Raw genomic sequence first — 19,186 nt, forward strand, 5'->3', positions numbered from 1 at the left:
CTAGAAATCAGGATATAGTGAATTAAAATGTGGTGTCATAAGGGGACTGGCAGGCTCCTGTTTTACAACAACGATTTGGAGATGCAGTATTTGACTTGTCTCTCTCCTCCGCTGCAGCACCCTGAGCAGTGAGGTGGGTCCCGAGTGCTACGAGCTGCAGGTGTGTGTGAAGGACTACTGCTTCGCCCGAGAGGACCGCACCGTGGGAATGGCCGTCATGCAGCTGAAAGACATGGCCTCCAAGGGCAGCGTCGCCTGCTGGCTGCCGCTGGGTAAACGCATCCACATGGACGAGACGGGCCTCACCGTGCTGCGCATCCTCTCCCAGCGCAACAACGACGACGTGGCCAAGGAGTTCGTCAAGCTCAAGTCCGACCAGCGCTCTCCAGAGGAGGGCCGCAGCTAAGACACAGAAAAAGAATAAAAAAACAAAAGACTGTTTGGAACCTGAATCAGATGTTGCTACCTACTGCCCTGGAGCTCTCTCGCGAGCCACTGCTAGCCACTGCCCTGATGATCCAGTGTTGTAAAAGCACAGATAAGACAGTCACCACACACCCAGTGCTGTAAATACATTCATTTCAGTGGGAAACACGTAGTGCAGAGCAAAGCATCACTTTCATTTTCTTCAAACACAAAAAAAAAAGCCCCAGTGTCTTCATTGTCACAGATATCAACCGTCCTTATGAAAAACAGCACATACACTTTAATCCTAGAGCATATATATACTTTCTATCGATATAGGTGAGTCATGCTGTTCCATAACCAATGGCATGGCCACCCGCCCACACATGCCCACATCCTGTTCCTCTCCTCCCTCCCCGGCCTGCGCCCGCTCAGAGAAGGGAGAAGTGCCAAGAGATAAACACTGAAACATCCCGAGACCAGCCCTAAGCACAATGGGACCAACTGACCCATTAACAACAACGACAATGGCTGCACTGCCTCAAACATTCCAGATATCATGGAGGGGAACAAAGCACTATTTATTTTTATTTACAGCTTTCTTCCGAGTTATATTTGTATTTGAATATCACTATAAATATAGAATAATATATGAAGGACGTAATGTATAGTAGTTATAAGGGGATTATTCAATGGACGTGTGCCACTTGAGAAATAGTCCTCGTCTGTCTTTCTGTCCATCGACCCTCTAACAGAGCACACTGCCTGACACCCTCAATGCCTTCTGTCCCGTTGACCCTCGTACATATGGTTTGTGCGTCATCAATACAGCGACTGTATAGAGAGACGAATCTGATGAAAACACATCTGCCGGCACTGTGATTCATCAGAGTGTGCGTGTGTGTGTGTGTGTGTATGTGTGTGTGTGTGTGTGTGTGTGTGTGTTTGTGTGAACGTGTGATCTGCGTTTGTAATATGTTCTAATGTCGACCTCATGTGTTGCCTGTTACCTGCAGATGTTATCACAAAGCCATCACAAATAAAGCGTGTCACACAGAGGAGGGGTTTCGTCACGTTCTGGCTGGATTTTGAAGAGATTATTTGACTTTAGGGGTTATACAACTTGTGTCTTCTGATGGTTATTCCATCTTCTTTCTGTTACTATAAACATTCCACAACCAGACGGCCCAAACTGGGTGTGTGAAGGATGGAGAACTCTACCAAATCAAAATCAGCACGTAAGCAGATGATAAAAAACAAGCTCCCTGAGACCTTATTTTTGGAAAAGCAACCTCCCGTGGGTTAGAAAACAGCAGCACCGGCGCCCCAGGGAGAGCACAAACCGTTAATGATCCCACTACCCATCATTCCCTAATGATTCCGCCCCAGGTGCTGTAACCCTATTCCCTGATAAGGAGAAGTCCGACCTCTGCTAAAGGGCTGTAGATCCACACCACACCCGGGTCTGGTACCTGCACTTAAAGAGGGCCTACAGTTCAGTCTGTGGCTCCAATCAGTGGAGAGAGAAGCATGGAGATTTTAGAAGCACAAGGTCGTCGCCGCACCTATTTCAACGTGTTTATACTGAGCTTGTCCTTCAGTGATTGTTTATAAATTTACATCAGTGTCATGTGGAAATAAATGTAGTGAAATGGCCATTGACTGTCCAGCATGTCACTTCTATTTTCAGTGAATGCCCCATGAACTGATTTATTTGCCTGTTTGAGGTTTACATGCTTGTTGTGATTTTAAAAACAGCATCCGAATGAGGAAATGATGATCAGGGTCAACGAGTTAAAACCACAGGTCGTATGTTCAGTTGTTCTCTTCCTGCCTCTTTGTTACATCGCCCCTGACGAGGGCCTCTCCCACTTGACGATAAATGAATCATTTTAAAGACCCCCTTCTTTTTTGAACAAGGTGTAAGAACTGAACTCTATGCATTTGAATCTAAAATTAAAATCTATGTAGATGAGTCATTTATGAAAAGCTCTTATAATGTTTACATTGTGGATTATTATTCAGATTATATCAGCACAAGCGTTTGTCTGATACGTTGTTAACGCCGTCTATATTGTAACAGGCCGGATCTCGCGGGTGTATTCGAGCTGATCAGAGCTGAGACTTGTTTGTACAGCGTCTCAGTGCAGATTAGAATACTCTGGAACAGACAGAGATTGATGTTGGTGCTGGTGTTGCACAGTGTAAATAGCTCAGATGTACCGGACACACGACAGACTATGTGAAGTAAAGTTTGCTGCTCTGTTGTAGACTTGAATTTTACTCTGGGTGAATGGGCAGTTGGGAAATGATGTGTGTGTGTGTGTGTGTGTGTGTGTGTGTGTGTGTGTGTGTGTGTGTGTGTGTGTGTGTGTGTGTGTGTGTGTGTGTGTGTGTGTGTGTGTGTGTGTGTGTGTGTGTGTCTGTGTGTGTGTGTGTCTGTGTGTGTGTGTGTGTGTGTGTGTGTGTGTGTGTGTGTGTGAGAGAGAAGGTGCCCATTCAGGAAATGTAGCTGTTATTAAGAGTTATATTAAGACTGCGTACACACAGGATATGATGATGAAACAATATGTACGAATCTGATAATGAGCTTGTAAAGCTGCTGCAAGAAGGAAGAAGTGAGGAACTGAATCTAAAGAATGTTGGTGTGTACAAGGTCTTTTCCTTGAAGGGAACATCTGCACATTCTTTTAAGAACTTTAGACAACAGGTAAACAACCGTCACAAAGCAGTAATTGCCACGAAAATAAATCTTTATTTATTGCTGTTGACAATGATATTTTAGAGGAGGAGGTTTGGGTGTAACCAGGCTGGCATGAGACACAGAGATGTTAATGGAGTATAAATGTAAAAGCACAACAAAAAGCACAGACACAAAGTCGACAGACATGCATGATCTGTTCTGTTCTGTGCAGCGGGGCCGCGGCCACACAGAAGGGCACCTGCGCCGCCATGCCGGTTCCTGTACTTCCAGAAATGGTGCATGATAGGAACAATAAAATAAAAAGGAAAAAAATATTATTGTGCCAGCACGCATTAATTATTTGATGTTAATTGCCAATGGTTGTCTCCTTTATTTTGTAATATTTCCTTCTTGTTTTCTATTTTTCAAATGGTTGTGAATATATAAATATGTATTACTGATGATGTGTAGTGGTACAAAGTACTCGCATGGGAATTTTTTTTATACACAAGATGTTTCTAATTTTTTTTTAATATTCTGGTTGTTCTTATTGGGGGTTGATTGGGGCTGATGTCCCACTGTGTTCCTGCTTCCAATAAAAGATGGAGAAAAAAGCTTCAGGTCATTGCTTGTTCATTAAGCTTTAGTTCTACTTTTCCATTTCTGAATATATAAATGCCTAATTTGGAATTTATCCATTAAAATAAACTTTATATTCCTTGTCTTCATTAGCATTCATGCCATATTAAACACCAGTAAATTAGCTGAGGTGACCACTGACCCTGTGTAGCATACACACACTAATCCACTGATGATTCACTGGTTCATCGAACAAATTTAGGTCCCTGGATAGATAAATGGAAGAGGAATTAATTTCACAACACACCCTGTTAAAAGTGATTTAATTTCACTAAATCCAATACGTAGGCAGTGACACTGAACCCAAGAGGCCAGATGTCCTGTTTCCTAGACTCTGCGTAGAAAGGAAATCTTGAGGGTGTCTGGGATGACTAACTGCTCAGCGTGGAGCCCGGTGGGAGGCGAGTAGAGGAAAGTGACAGGAAACACTCGCCTCACGTCCAGTAAGAGCTGCGGAGGCTGCGAGTCGGAGCGGCCCTTCAGAAGCCCCTGTAGGCGAGCGAAGATAAAGAAGACTGGCATTAGACGCATAACTCTACAATGATAATCAAAGATGTGACAGCTCTAAATGTGAACTGCACCTGGACAGTACGGATGAAATTCAGTGAGACTCTTTCTTCAAGGTCACTGTGCGGAGTGTAGAGGGTCAGAATCTTCACTATCTGTACAACAAAGATAAGACACCGGCAGACAGTTAGACAAAAATATTTTGTATCAGACAAAAAACAAACCATTTCTTTTTCTCTTGATAGCAGATGACAGAGAGCCCCACCTGCTGGCTGGACAGTGCACTGCAGGTCTGAACTAGGGCCTGTGCCTCCGCCTCAGTTTTTTTCCCAGTCTGCAGAAGCTGAACCGCCTGGATCAGAGGCTCCAGCGTGGCCACAGCGCCCCCTGCCTGCAGATTACGGCTACGCAGCCACTCCTCCAACAGGCTCACATTGTAGCTGCATGTCAAGAGGAAGACAATAAGCCCTTATTTCAGCGTTTAAGTCATTTTCAATCCCACATGTTAACACTCACTGGTAGCAGCTTTTCACACGTGACGATTTTGTATTTTTTGTAAGCAAACATCACCTTGTGCTCTAAGAAACCAAGATGGCTATTTGTCACTATTCAGAGATTTGCTTGGTTTCAATTTGTTAGGAAACACATTTTTATGTTAAAACATGTAAAAAAATATAGGAATGTGGAAATGTAGGTGGTTAATGGACATAAACTAGACTCTGAAAACATGAGTTTAAATCCTTTAGCATTGGAAGATATCGTCAAATCTAAAAAGTAATTGATATTGTTTTAGAGTAATAGCCTGAGACAGTATATGAATTAAGGGCAGTATCTATCCATGATTATTCAGTCGTTGCAGTTTGTATATACAGTATATAATAGATGTCAAGATATAGTAAGTTTAGTGGTGATTGAAAAATTATTTATGAATCACAATAAATAATGGGAAAGCTCAGTGTATTTAACACCTTCAAAAATACACCTTCCAAATGAAGTTGCAGTTGACATATGGGGAAATGTTCTATATGTATGTATGTACAGTATATGTGTGTGAATTGATACCGTATTTGCATGCCCCGATTCCAGCAGCATACGTCCTTCCGCAGCAGCAGGCTGTTCAGAGCGGAGGCAGAGATGAGGTAGGTGAGCTGGTGAAAGGCCTGTTCCATCAGCGGGGCGGGCAGAGCCTGATGGGTCATGGCAGCGTGAAGGGCTCCCAGCTCCCTCAGCACCGACGCTATGGTGGGAGCAACACCTGCTGCAGTCCTGGGGTCCGAGCCGGCACGCTTCCTGGATGCTCCCAACTTCACAGCTGAGCCAGAGAGACCAGGGATGGTCTCAGACTCCAGCATGGCGGGGACTGAGGGAGACGAGATTAGCAGCACGTGAGTGAACGGGAGAAGCTGAGGCACTAGCATGGGGATCATCCACAGCGTGTAGTGGTACCTATGATGTTCTGCAGGCGCGTCTCAGTGATGGAGAGGAGCTGCTGATAGGCCTGGATGCAGAGGTCGCTCAGGGCGTGAATCAGGTCGCTCAGGTCGCTCGTCAGCGGAGCCAGCTCAGCTGAATCAAGGGTCTGAAAAGTAACAGATACATTCACACTGTAAAATATATTGGAAATTTCTCTGTGAGACCGTTACTTATCCCATCAAGAAAAATAATCAGTTATTAAATAACGTTTTTTACCACTTATTTTAGAAAGTGACATATTCAAGTGTAAATGATAGATACCAGAGACACTTCTATAGGATTACAAATACAGAAAGCAGATAAAGAAAATTATAATTATCAAATTTAAATACACATCATAATCACACATTGAAGTATAAGATAAATATACAACAAATAAATAAAATTAAAAAAGGGATGCTCCTCCTGCCTGTTTTGGGGAGTGCTGGGTCAGCAGGTCGTGCAACACACAAACGTTCTTCAGCCACAGAGCTGTCATGTCTATATTGTTGTTATGTTTCTGCAGGGACAGAGGAGAGAAGAAGTTACGTTGTCACATGGAAATAAACAGTATACTGGGTTTTGCTGTGGTTTAGTTTCTCCATAGTAACCAGATTGTTGCAGTTCGACTCACAAGACAAAACTATCGGTTGGCGATCGCAGGAAAGAGTTTCAAAGTTATCTGTGCCTTCATCTCTGTGAGTGACAATCTACCTGACGTGACATGAACTGTCCTCACACATTACTCCTCAACCATCTGGTGCAGTGAGCAGGTTCAGAGCTCAGGTTACCTTCAGAGCTGCCTTCACAGCGGTGACAGCAGCGCTACAGAGCGAGCGAGCGTGAGTCTGGTCCCTGCTGCAGTCGGCCTGGCGGACACACAGGGAAAGCACGATGGCAGGGAGACCGGGAGGCAGGGACAGGGCGGTGTCCACACGGATGTCTGGACGTCACAGACGAGAGAGAACAGCACAGTGAACACGGTCAGGTCATACCTGTCAGACGTGAGCTTGTTCTTGTGACTCAAGTACAGCCACACTTCATAGCTGTGGGACCTTGATGTGGTCGGACCATCACATACAGGACCGGAATTCAGTCTAATTTAGAGTGTCTGCACAAGTTCATGTGTTTATATTTTAATCACACGTGTGCACAAGAACGTATGGACACTCATCTGAGGACAAATCAAGTCACTGAGGCTCATGGAACAAGTTCATCTGTATCAAGGGTCTAAAAAGTACGAGTGCAGTCAAACATTACTTTGTAAAATGTCTCATTCATTATCTATAAATGGTAAATAGTCGATTTATACTTTTCTAGTCCTGATGACCACTCAAAGCTCTCTATCAGACACACTCAGTATCACGCCTAAGGACACTTAGGCAGCAGGGATGGGGGAGACTGGGATCGAACCGGCCAACATTCTGGTAAGTGGATGATCCACTCTACCTCCTACCAATACCACTTATTATTATAAGAATCACAGAGGGCTGGAGGCAATCTCAGACATAAAGTGAAAAGCCAAATGTAAGGTTTACTTCAAACTGAGTGTGAATGACACTCCTAAGGTTACTGAGATCAGACAGAAAATGTATTGACACCTTTAATTGATACATCTCATTTTATTTTTATAAAAGATATTCACAAATCCAAATTTAGCTCATAGCGCTTAACAGTCTGCACAAGGTGCGACATCCTCTGCTAAGAACCCCCGACTAGAGTGAACAAGTACCAACACAATAAATAGAATAAAAAGGGGGAAAATGCAAAAACCTCAGATGATCACAAGTGAGGGGATCCCTCTCTCAGAACGGAGAGAAGGGCTGCAGATGTCACGGGTAACAGAGCATTCAACATTTCAGAGAGAAAAACAGTGTCTGACATAAAGTGAGCATTTAAAGCATTAGAGCACCTTTGATATTCTGGTGAAAGTGTATAAAAAGATGTGTAAATGAAGGTGAAGGTGGGCGGGGGCTGAGTCTCACCTGTGATGAGGTTCTTCATGAGCTTGGCTTCATCTCTCTTCCGACACTCCAGCAGACCAGTGACTGCTGCTGGCTTCGGTTGGAGCGGACAGGACGAGCTCTCCGCGATCAAAGCTGAGGGAAAAACTGGAAATAAAAACACAATCAACTGAAAAACCAGCAACGTTAAAATAAATACCAAGATAAACACAAAGACTAAAAAGTGGATAATTTATCATTTCTAAGTTCATATATTTACTTTCTGAAAAGTACATCATGCATTATTATTTTCAAGAGCAATATAAGGTAATGCTCCGAATATCGCTTCTTACTTCTAATTAATATAAGAATAAGTTATTCTGAAGATTTTAAAACAAGAATCACTAAACAAGAATTAGTTCGGAGAATTTTTCACGGTAGAAATGACGCATCACCTTGACTGAGGAGTCGTCTGAGTGACACGGTGCTTCTCAGCTCCTTCAGCTCGCTCCTCAGTCTGACACACTCCTGCTCTCTGGCCTCCAGCAGCTCCTGCAGCTCCTTCAACCACAAACACACACTCACATGTGGGATTTGGGGTTTTATCCAGCGCCCTCGTCCCAAGTTACTCGACACGATTGCAACAGACAAAAAGCTTTAAGTAAAACAGAATCGCCAGCAGCGGATTGTGAGGGCATTTACACTCCACAATACTCTGACTCTTACATTGTTGACTGGTTATGTAAGAAAGAAATGCTGGGAGATAACAGAAGGAGGTAAGGCTGGGAGCATGAGAGCAAAAACCAATCAGGACTCAGTTTATACATAATCTTTCAACAGAGTCCTTCATGCACCTCCATACCTGTGGCTGTGATGCAGAGGAAGAAGCAGAGGATGCTTGGTGCCTCTGAGCCTCCAGCTCCTCCTCCCACTGACTGCGCTGGTTACGCAGCTGACTCTCCAGGAACCTGACACCCACAGAGGGCGAGATGAAACAAGAGGACAGAGTTTATCCACCACATATAAATCACAGCCTAAAAACCACAGGGATGAGTCAGTGGTGACAGACGACTGACGGACTTGTTGGCCACTCGTACGGCATCGTAGGCGTGTGCCAGGTCCTCTCCTCTCATCTTCACCGCCGGGTCTTTGGCCACGTCCATCTTCTCCATCAACGAGTCCTGAAACAAGTACACAGTGAGAAACTGATTTTTTAGGCCAATGTTTATACAAATGTTAGGGATAATTACTGATATACATATTTTAAAATAATTTGCAATGAGGAATAGATTTTGTTATCACACCCTTAGGACAGAGAAATGTGTTTAAGGCTTGATAGGTTTGACAGTTTAACCATCAACTTCAGATTAGAAATACAACCAAATATATATCAAGATTTTTTTTAATGTGAAATGTAAACTTATTGCATTGTTTATTCTGTATGCAGACACATAAATGTCTGCCAAAGACTCATTTTTGCAGATAAATCTTTGCACATCTATGAAGAACACTTTTTGCCTGATGAATTTCCATCACCAAATGTCACAAATAAATCACAGAAAGTAGGTAAGACGGTGTGCAGGACTGATACATCAATCAAGCTCAAGCAAAGACAATGGGAACATTTTATATAAGACAAAATAACTCAACAAATATCATTTTGGAACGTCCCTCTTTGACTCTTTGAATCATCTCACCATTGTTGTTTCTGAGCTACACACAGAGAGTGTCCTCTCCGGGCAGGGAGACGTCACGCTGACCCTGCGCACCTCCTCAGGAGACAGGAGGGCAATTGGGAAGGGTGACAGGGGGGACTGGGGTGACAGTTGGGTGGGTGAGGGAGGCTCAAACGTCTGACTCTGGGTGGAGTCTGTCCTCCTGTGGCCACTGGTGCTCTGTCATGAGGAGGACAAATAAACACGCTCAGCAACCAAGATGGAGTTTAACAGCCAAACTGTGTTAGTGTGGAGTTCTTTCAGTGTGTGGCTCAGTGTGTTTATGAACCTCAGTGAGCAGACTCATCTCTCGGAGGTTATCGTATCTCTGCTCCAGTCGGGTGAACTCTCTCAGGAGGCCCTGGTACTTTCTCCTCTCTTCATCCAGCTCCACCCTCAGAGCTGCACTCGCCTGGGACACAGCCTGATGGACACACTCTGCGCGCGCACACACACACACACACACACACACACACACAAGAGGAGGAAGAATACGGGAAACAGTGTGAGGAGAAAAGACGGAGAGAGAGGGTATGAAGCAGTGAAGTAACTCACCTTCTTTAGCTTTTTCTTGTTCAAGTAAGCGAGCAGAGAGTTCTTCTCTCTCTTTGCTAAAATCATCTTTTTCTCTCTGCAGCGTTTGCAACTCCTTCAAAAATTAGAAAGAAAGAGAATCAGTGATTAAAACCTGAATAGTTATCAGACAGTGGTGGGATGCAGAGAAGTACATTTATTTTTCTACTGTACTTAAGTACATTTTTCATGCATCTTTAGTGAGAGAGATTTATTTTCAGGTACTTTTCACTCCACTTCTTATATCAGCAAATATCTGAACCTTCCAATACATTTTATAATGCACTGTGTTACATGTTCACAATGTTTTTATATATTTAAAAATAATCAATAAGGTAAAGCGATCATCGATCTAATCAGAGCGGGAACATAACATTAGGCCCCGCCTCCTGCAGCGGCAGCATCACTGCTCGTAAAACCCCATTAAGAAAAGGTCGAGTCATAATGATATAGTAGACTGTTGCATTAGGGAATAGGAGACACTCACCAAAGACTTTTATTTTCAATACTATAGGTCCATTTAAAAGCAAGTACTAACTTACTCTTATCCTGAAGTAGAACAACTTGAGAACATTTTTGTATATTTGTACTTTTACTTTAGTAATATCACCACTGTTGTTCGAGGTGTTTTCTGTCACTCTCTGGCCTACTTGTGTGAGCTGCAGGATCTCCTGAGCAGCTTTGTCCACGGCTCTCTTCCTCTTCTCTTCCTTCTTCTCACTGATGTCTGAGCAGGGTGGAGGCCTTTCATGTTTCTGGCTCTCCAGTCTCTGTATGATCAGCCTCAGAGCCTCCAGCTCAGCAGTGGCGGCCTCTCGCTCTGCATGCAGGGTCTCTTTCAGAGCAGCCCTCTCTCTGGCCTGGACACATACAAACATTGTCATATGAATATGAAATCACATCTCCACACAGATGTTTTAGAGCTCAAATGGATCCCATCAGTGGATCACGCCCGCCCTGAAACCCTTAGCCCACCTCCTGGTCGGCTCGTAGCTGCAGCTGCATCACTTTGACCTCCATGCCCGTGTTGAGCTCTCGGTACTTCTCCACAGAGCGGGCCTCGGTCTTCAGTTTCAGCAGCCTTCTCCTGGCAGCCCTGCGGCGCACGCAGCACTGCATGAACACCACCGCCGCACGCACTCGCCTGTACGCCCGCCTCGCCAACCACCCACGCACTCTCGCCTGAAGCAACACAGTGGCACGTTCTGCAACCAACTGAGGAGAGAGAATGGAGTCCAAATCTTTAATCAGTTCAGGTTATGTGCCTGAAGCTTGCTCCTTTCCAAAGATCAAGATAAGAGAGTATAAAAACACCGCGCAGATGGACAAGAGGAGGTTTGTTCTGACTGTGCTGACCTGTCTGTATGTGCGGCGTGCCAGTGTGCCCCTGGTGAAGGCCTGGATGGTGACTGTGGCTTGGCGGATCATGAGGAACAGCTCTCGAACCACCACCATGCGGTACATCTTCTGGATCACTAAGGCAGCCTTGGTGTAGCGCAGGGTCAGGACCAGTCTGTCACCAATGTGACAAAGAGGCAAATACTACTTAGATAAATTTTGGGGAAGAACTTGTGTGTGATCTAGAGAAAAACAACATCTTGGATAAAGATATAGTTTCTCCCCTCCTCACCGTCTGGCCAGAGCTCCTCTGCTGTATCTCTGTATGGTGACAGTGGCCCAGAGGACCCTGGTGAATCTGATCCGTGACAGCCATCCTCTGACCCGGCTCTGGATGACCACAGCAGCCTCACGCAGCCTCTCGGCCCTCAGCCTCTCCAGGAGAGCCACCTGACCGGCCCTGAAAAAGACCTTGGTCTTTCCGAAGCAGTACTGGTCCGGGTCTGAGATGATCTGAGGCAAGGTCAGTCGACAAGAGGCCTGCGCCTGCTCCAGACTCTGAGGCTCTCGAACAAGAACGCGGTACCTGCTGAAGAATTCCTCGTACGTCCATCTGGAAAAACAGGTTTAGTTCAGAAGTATGTACTTTTTTTTCATAATGTGCCTGCATTCAAAGTTGATAATATACAGTCCACTATTAAAGCAGTTACACAACTTTCCTGTTTCCAAGGGACTGTGTTGATTTCACATGGGAGCGATTGAGGAAAAATGGATTATCTAAACTTGAGATCATATTTTTGATCATGAAAATGTTGAATAATGCCCGATCTCAAATGTTAACGAAAGTGCAACTGCCCTCTTATCTGAATCTGCCCTAAAATGTAACAGGTTCTTCCTTGACCACAACCTTCAATCAACTTTCATGGAAAGTCTTTCAGTTGTTTTTGTGTAATCTTGCTAACAAACATACAAACCAACCAACAAACAGAAAAGGGGAAAAAAACATATACTATATAAAATATAGAAATTCAATGAGCAGCAATTCATCTAAGGATGCTGCCTCTCTGATCTCAATAGGTGATGTGTTTCCAACAGAAAAAACCTTGTCACCTTTGGTAACCACAGACCTGTGAATAACAAGATCACGTCAGGTCGATACCAAACTCGCACAAAGCTAAACACGGTGCTTGTAAGATAAAAACGACATTTAAGAGTTTATTTTATAAACAAAACTTACAAAACCTCTGGTCCTCTGGTGTCTATTTTATTTCATTCGTATGTGACAGTTAATGTGATTTAAAGGCTCAGATCTAGATGAGAGCTTTGAATGTGTGATGAAGTCCTCACTACCTGGATGGAAAACCTGCAGCACTGATACGAATGGTCTCCAGCACCCCACAGGCTCTCAGCTGTTGCACTGTCCTCTTGGGGTCAAACCTAACACGGAGAAGATGTTGTGTGTCATTTAGTGTGTTTCCACATCTTTAACACAAAATACTGCAAACAGTCACAACTGTGAGACTTACATGAACGGCTCTTTGAGGTCGTTGGGTTTGATGCAGCGGACGTAGTGAGGGGTGGTGCTGTTGAGGGTGTCCATCAGCATCTGTAGGGACTGACGGAACTGACAGGCACAAACAACAGACTCACTGTTAACCGTCTGCAGTAGGAAATGGAGGGAAGCATCAGTGACTGAAGAGCAGCTCACCTGGAAGCCCACCGTCAGTCTGTGCTCTCTGGTCGCTCTTTTCCCTGAGCGAACACTCCCATTGGCCACAGAGGACATGTTCTCCTGCTGCTGAAACAACTCGGCCACAAGCTCAGACTGACACACACATCAACACACACACACACACACACACACATGCAAACACACGGGTTATGGATTCACTAGTCACATGCAAAATAAATATATTCATAAAATTTGTCACATCAGCACATCTACCTGACTCGCTTTCATGATATTAACCAGCTCCTCATAGACTGTGTCTCGATTCTTGTTTAAAAATCCTTCACATTCATACTGCACCTGAAAGGAAATGATACAAACACATCAGAGAAACACAAATCACTTTCACAGTCATGACGACAGCTTCATCCTCAAAAAGGGACAGCGATGGATGTTGAACCACTACAGTTCTCATCCAGTTATTATGGTGGCCCTGAAGAACAAATCACATACACAACATGAACTTCTAACTGCTATATCCACTATGATTAGATCTGCACACGTTCTACTTGTGTTATGATTTTTTGTTGTGTTTTTAGTTTTTTTGCTATTGTGCTTCTCATATTTATATGTTTTTTCCCTTTACTTGGAGTTTTTTTATTTGCCTTTTTGTTTTCTTATTTGCTGTTGTAACTTCTTATTTTCTGCTGTGACTTAATATTTGCTGTTGTGTTTTCTACAATGTCGTTGTGTTTTGCATTTACCAATTAGTTTTCGCATGAGCTTGAACTAACGTTAACTGAATTGCGTGAGGAGTTTCGACCTTCGTCACTCACCAGGTCGGCAAAGTGCAGAACGATGAAGGCGCTGTTTGACATGCGAGGTTTCTGGAAGTGAGGGTGGGGCTTGCTGGTCAGGTGTTGGTCGTACAGCTTCCGCACCCAGCTCTCGTCTGAGCCTTTAGGCATCTGATCATAAACACAGACTAATTTCACAGAGACCACAGGGAATTTGTGAAGATGTCAAACAAAACACCCTCACAATGTTAAAGTGGAAATAAAAATTGGATGACCTGGATTGACCCCCTGATCCTGATATCATCAAAACTGCATGGGTTCTCTCCTGACCACTATCCTTCATAATAATCAGACCAGTAGTTTTTGCATAACCCTGCTATCTAACCCAGCCAAAACATACCCCCCTTGATGCAGGTAACTAAGACAGAGGCGAGAGAGAGAGAGAGAGAAGGAGAGAGAGGGGGCGTGTCTGACCCTGCACTCCTCATCCAACAGATCAAACAGGCCCAGTTGTCCCTCGACGAGGTTGATGCACTGCTGATTGTCACTGAATTCAATCTTGCTCCAGGCCAGCTCCTCCCGGACATACTCCTCCTGCTCCAAGTGGAACACGTGCTGCAGGGAAACACATCAGTTCTTAGAAAAACAGGAAAAATATCAAACACGTGATCGTGATAGAAAAAGAAATGCAGCACTTTTTGAATTGTTTTTGCAAAAGATTAAGAAAGAAAGAATAAGACGCATGTATTGCGAGTGCATTAACCTGTAGAACTGAAGACAGGATTTACACTGAGACAAGTGTCTGCAGGTTACATCTGTGTCTGATGAATTAAACAGTGTAGGAGTAAGTGATGAAGTGACAGGCTGAACAAAAAACCTCTGTCAGTGACTTACCCTGTTAAACTGCTGCTGGAGCTTCTCGTTTGCATAGTTTATACAAAACTGCTCAAAACTGTTCCGATCAAAGGTCTCAAACCTGCTCCGAGACAAAGACTCGTCAATTCAACTACACTCTAAATGTCTTTTTGTATTTAATGCCACCAAGCCAGATCACTCACCCATAGATATCCAGTACCCCTATGAATGATCTGGTCTGTCCCCTCTGGGAGCGCAGGGCAGAGTTCAGTCTCTGGACGGTCCATGTGAACAACTGGCCGTAGATGTGTTTAGCCAGAGCATCTCTGGCCTCTGTGGCCTGCTGCCCCGACCTCGGCTTGACCAGCATCTCTCCCCCTACAGCCAGCCTGCGATGACACAGCCAGTGAGCCATCTGAGGTCCCTCAACTCCAAGTAGCTGGGAGAAGACGACCAGGGAGCAGTCATCTGTCTGGAAGAGATACAGAGAGAGGTACAACTGCTACAGTGATGCACCTAGTGACAGATATATGAGTACAAATGTGTTTAAAGAATAACTGAAGCCATAAGTACAAAAGTGATCTATTCTTTACATCAATATAACTCTTATCAGAACTTCTCCCACTGGCTTGGATCTTGGCATTTCCAAGGTGTAGAATAGCTGAGAGGATCCTGAAGAGCTCCATCTGCTGGTCAGGCTGAACACCTGCAACATCGAGCTGTTTTGTTAGTTCTTCATAACTTAGGACGGTATGTGTGTGTGTGTGTGTGTGTGTGTGTGTGTGTGTGTGTGTGTGTGTGTGTGTGTGTGTGTGTGTGTGTGTGTGTGTGCGCGTGCGTGCGTGCGTTTGTGTGTACTTGAGGGAGTAGTTTTTGTGTTACATTCTGTTTGTGTGAGAAGGGCTATATAAATAAAGACTGATTAATTGATTGATTGGTTGATTGGTTGATTGGTTGATTGAGTGAAAATGTGCAACGTGTGAATTGTAATACTCCTTACCCAGGATGGTGAAAGCATGGCGAGTGCGCTCCAGGTCTGACACATCATCAGCACCAGGAATCTGCATCTCTCCTCCCTGATTGGTGTAGCGGAAATTCTCGGCTGCATCTGGGAAAGGAAGGAAATTTACCCTCATCGCTCTCGGGCTGCAGGTGACATCACAACTATACACACACACGTATTGTGTGAACCTGGTTCAGAGCGTCGCCTGTGATTCAGTCTCACCCAGTTTGAGGGATCTCATTTCAGGCAGCTCTCTGGAGGCACACAGCTGGTAGAAGATGTGGTAGTTCCTCTCTGAAGAAGCCTTCCATACAAACAAATATCAGATTATTTGTCACAAAACGCACAAATAGCAGCTTTTAACAATATATATGATAAGAAAATAAATATAACTGTCCTAAGGTGTGACAGAATGTACCTGGAAGACGACCCGTGACTTCTCCAGTAGATACGTCCTCATTTTAGCACCAATGATGTCGCCCTTTCTACCAAAGCCGATCTCGATGTATTTCCCAAAACGACTACTGTTGTCATTTCGAGTGGTTTTAGCATTCCCAATGGACTGTGGGTAATGATACAAATGATTTGTTTTTTTATTTGATTATTTTATATCTTTATATGACATCCCATACTGTAACTAAGAGTACGGGACAAAAGTCCCTCCTCACCTCCATGATGGGATTAGACGCCAAGACTCTCTCCTCCACACTGGTCTGCTGGGCTGCTCCTCCAACCACAGCAAAGTATCTCATGGTGAATTTGGCTGAGACAGTTTTTCCTGATCCCGACTCCCCACTGATGATGATCGACTGGTTTTTCTCCTCCCTACCAACATATTTATACATCTCACACACGCTCATATCTGCAGGTTTATCACTATTAGTGAAAGAGTATATGACATTTTAACATCCCACCTGCAAAAGGCTAACAAACACTCAGTTAAAGGGATGGTGACTGATTCTTCAATTGTAATAAAAACAAGAGACAAAACACTGTGCTGTAAGCCCTGACGTCCTGAAGTGTTTTGTGGACTCAAACACTTCACCCACCCGTCCATCAACATGGCGGCGAGTAGATAAAGAGTGCATTTTCCCTCTTGGCGGAACTATCTCTTTAAAGTCCCATGGGCTCTGATCTTTGAGGTCTGACCTGGTCATGGTGCGGTAGGCCTCCTCTGCCACTGAAAAGATGTGAGGTTCGATGTCGGCCATGTCCTGACCACTGTAAGCATCGATCACCTCCTCTCCGTAGATGTGGAGCTGGTCATAGGGATTGATGGCCACTAAAACGATACCTGAAACATGAGCATCAGCATGAGTGTGTTAATATATAGTCAGAGGAATATAGAAACAGAGACAGTCGCAAATGGGGCAAGGATCATTGTGGGTGATGATAGGAATCCTCTCGCCTCCTCATTTAAATCTATAGCAAAAAGATCCAAAATGTCCTTTATTCCACAAGCTATGAAGTAAACATGCAGTTGAAAAGAGGATGTACAGCTGGTCTGGACCAAATCTCTGTCAATGCAGAGCTGCTTAAAGGTGCAATGCAAAGGTAAGTGTTGGGTACATCGTCATGTTTTTATATTGGTGTGGAAATGCTCTGTGTTTATTGCAGCAAAACAATTTTTGCAGCAAATTGTTTTGCAGCAAACCAATTTCCCTACAGGGACAAATAAATAATCTATCCATCTGTACTGAGAGGACTTATACATACTACACAATACACAATAGACAGAGAAGTACTATGTATATTTACACTTGACCGTTAGTGCAGAAAAGTGGGGTCGTCAAAAACTGCATCTTCAGAGGCAGTAAAATACTTAAAAAAAAGTTAATTTTCTTGACACAACTAGACAAATGCGAAAAAAATGCAGTAGTTCAAAATGGAGTGTGAGCTGTGGAGCATATTTCTAACATGTTCAATCATTATCTTTACAGTTTATATGGTAATTATAATAGGGTAGTGCATATCTATATGTTTATGATAATTCAAACAGAAGCACATATTGGCTTCCTGTTTCTGTTTCTAGCATTTTGCCAGTGTGCATCTCAGGAACAGTTGCAGGTAGATTTTCCCCATTCCCACTGTGACAGTCATCCCTAAGATTTCCATCAATCTCCCGCTGTCCTCTGCCTCCATCTGTTCCAGGCTCACCACAGTACGTGTAGATGCTGTTGTAGTCCAGGAATCGAACCCGCAGGTTGTGAAGGACAGCCGGCTCATGGAGGAAGCTGAGAGCCGTGAGATCGTTTTCCCCCTCCAGGATGTCGGGGTTCCCCAACAGTGGGAGATGAGCAGGAGAGCCCACAGGGTAATGCATCTCCTGTCAATGGGAAAGGAAGTCAGAGGTCTATTTTGGGGGAGGGAGCCCAATAAGTATTTTTGTGAAAATATTGGAGGGATGCTACAGCGATCACGTGTGTCACCTTTCCATTAGAGAGCTGCAGCAGCAGATGTTCCTCTCCAGGAACATAGTCCTGGAGGAGTTGGGCTGAAACCCAGACTTCATCCGGATCAGGAATCCACACACCAGCCCCCTGAGGAAGAAACAGACAACTGTGATGATAAACTATTAAAATACCGCATTGAATAATAAAAATGGAAAACACACTTGCCATATGTTATAAAAACGTAAAGTCTTGGAGAGAATTGTTTTTATTATTTCATTCTATAACACTGTGCAGGTACATGTCACACTTCCTGGCCTCACCCACACAGATTTGTGACCCATCAGCATAAAAGCCTCCTAAACAGTGTTAAAAATTAACACTAGTCATCCTCCTCTAAATTGCCTGCATGGATTAGTTATTATCTACGTCTAACATGTCTAATTCACCGACTAATACGTCAGTTTCAACCCACATTTGGATCAGTACAGTTTTATAGATTATTGACCATTGTTCATAGAAATGAGAATTAAAAATATCAACGTTTTTGCTGATTTTTTTACAGGAAATCTATCAACTATTGGCTGAAGAACACAAATGAAGATAAGTAATGATTTGGACATTAGGTTAAGAGTCGATGAAAATGTACATAACTGGAAAAGGACTGACAAATACACATCTTACGTATTATCGGTTGTGTTTTTAATGTATAAAATGATGAAGGGTGAATTAATTTAAAACTGCTAAGAAACGAAAGAGACACACACTTGATTACATTCAGTCTTACCTTACTGTAAAGCTCCAGTGTTGCCATATCGACTACTTTAAAGCGTCAGCAGCGACATAACTTCTAAGATCAGAAAGGCAGGAGGGTTGACACCAAGACGCCGGTTTATCCTCTACTCATCTGTGGAGCCACAGTCAGTGCAGGTGACAGCATTTTTGCACTTTGTCCACTTTGCACATAAAAGCACGGGCACTGTCACGTTAACTGTTAATCTGGATGGAGGAGTTTTTCCCTTCTGACTTATTCCTGCAAGGCAGAGGGGCTTTAAGACAGCCCTTCTTAGTGAGGGGGGGGGGGGGGGGGGGCAGATACATCTAAATAGAGAGCGCATACGCCCACCACGGCTCGAAAGCCTCTTACTAAACCACATTTTAATTCACATGATCAAGATTTTTATTCAGATCTGCACAAAACTCCCCACTTAAATATC

The 19,186-nt window shown here is 43.9% G+C and overlaps 2 protein-coding genes across 2 annotated transcripts in view; one reads left to right on the forward strand and one right to left on the reverse strand.

Moving 5' to 3' along the window:
• The window catches only part of unc13a (unc-13 homolog A (C. elegans)), a 47,035-nt gene extending 43,345 nt beyond the window's left edge, over positions 1–3,690 (forward strand). Inside the window, exon 39 of the mRNA XM_053430707.1 lies at positions 118–3,690. Within this exon, the coding sequence (XP_053286682.1) occupies positions 118–406 (289 nt within the window). The 3' untranslated portion in view covers positions 407–3,690. The remainder of the gene's footprint in view (positions 1–117) is intronic.
• On the reverse strand, positions 2,707–18,783 carry si:dkey-110c1.10 (unconventional myosin-Vb). Its single transcript, XM_053429990.1, has 35 exons — positions 18,757–18,783; positions 18,009–18,119; positions 17,737–17,905; positions 16,729–16,873; positions 16,248–16,404; positions 15,998–16,141; positions 15,802–15,883; positions 15,577–15,684; positions 15,170–15,282; positions 14,780–15,048; positions 14,616–14,697; positions 14,196–14,336; positions 13,761–13,892; positions 13,201–13,284; positions 12,964–13,080; positions 12,782–12,879; positions 12,606–12,692; positions 11,548–11,868; positions 11,274–11,430; positions 10,893–11,132; positions 10,568–10,777; positions 9,900–9,993; positions 9,634–9,782; positions 9,327–9,524; positions 8,710–8,810; positions 8,492–8,597; positions 8,085–8,190; positions 7,672–7,797; positions 6,478–6,629; positions 6,117–6,206; positions 5,681–5,813; positions 5,297–5,594; positions 4,500–4,674; positions 4,309–4,389; positions 2,707–4,216 (listed from the first exon to the last, which is right to left on the reverse strand). The coding sequence occupies exons 1-35, from the start codon at positions 18,781–18,783 to the stop codon at positions 4,055–4,057; spliced, it is 4,965 nt and encodes a 1,654-aa protein (XP_053285965.1). The 3' UTR covers positions 2,707–4,054.
• Between the last annotated feature and the right edge of the window lie 403 nt (positions 18,784–19,186).

The sequence above is a fragment of the Pleuronectes platessa genome, chromosome 9 (genome assembly GCF_947347685.1).
Source record: "Pleuronectes platessa chromosome 9, fPlePla1.1, whole genome shotgun sequence".
Classification (NCBI taxonomy): Eukaryota; Metazoa; Chordata; class Actinopteri; order Pleuronectiformes; family Pleuronectidae; genus Pleuronectes; species Pleuronectes platessa.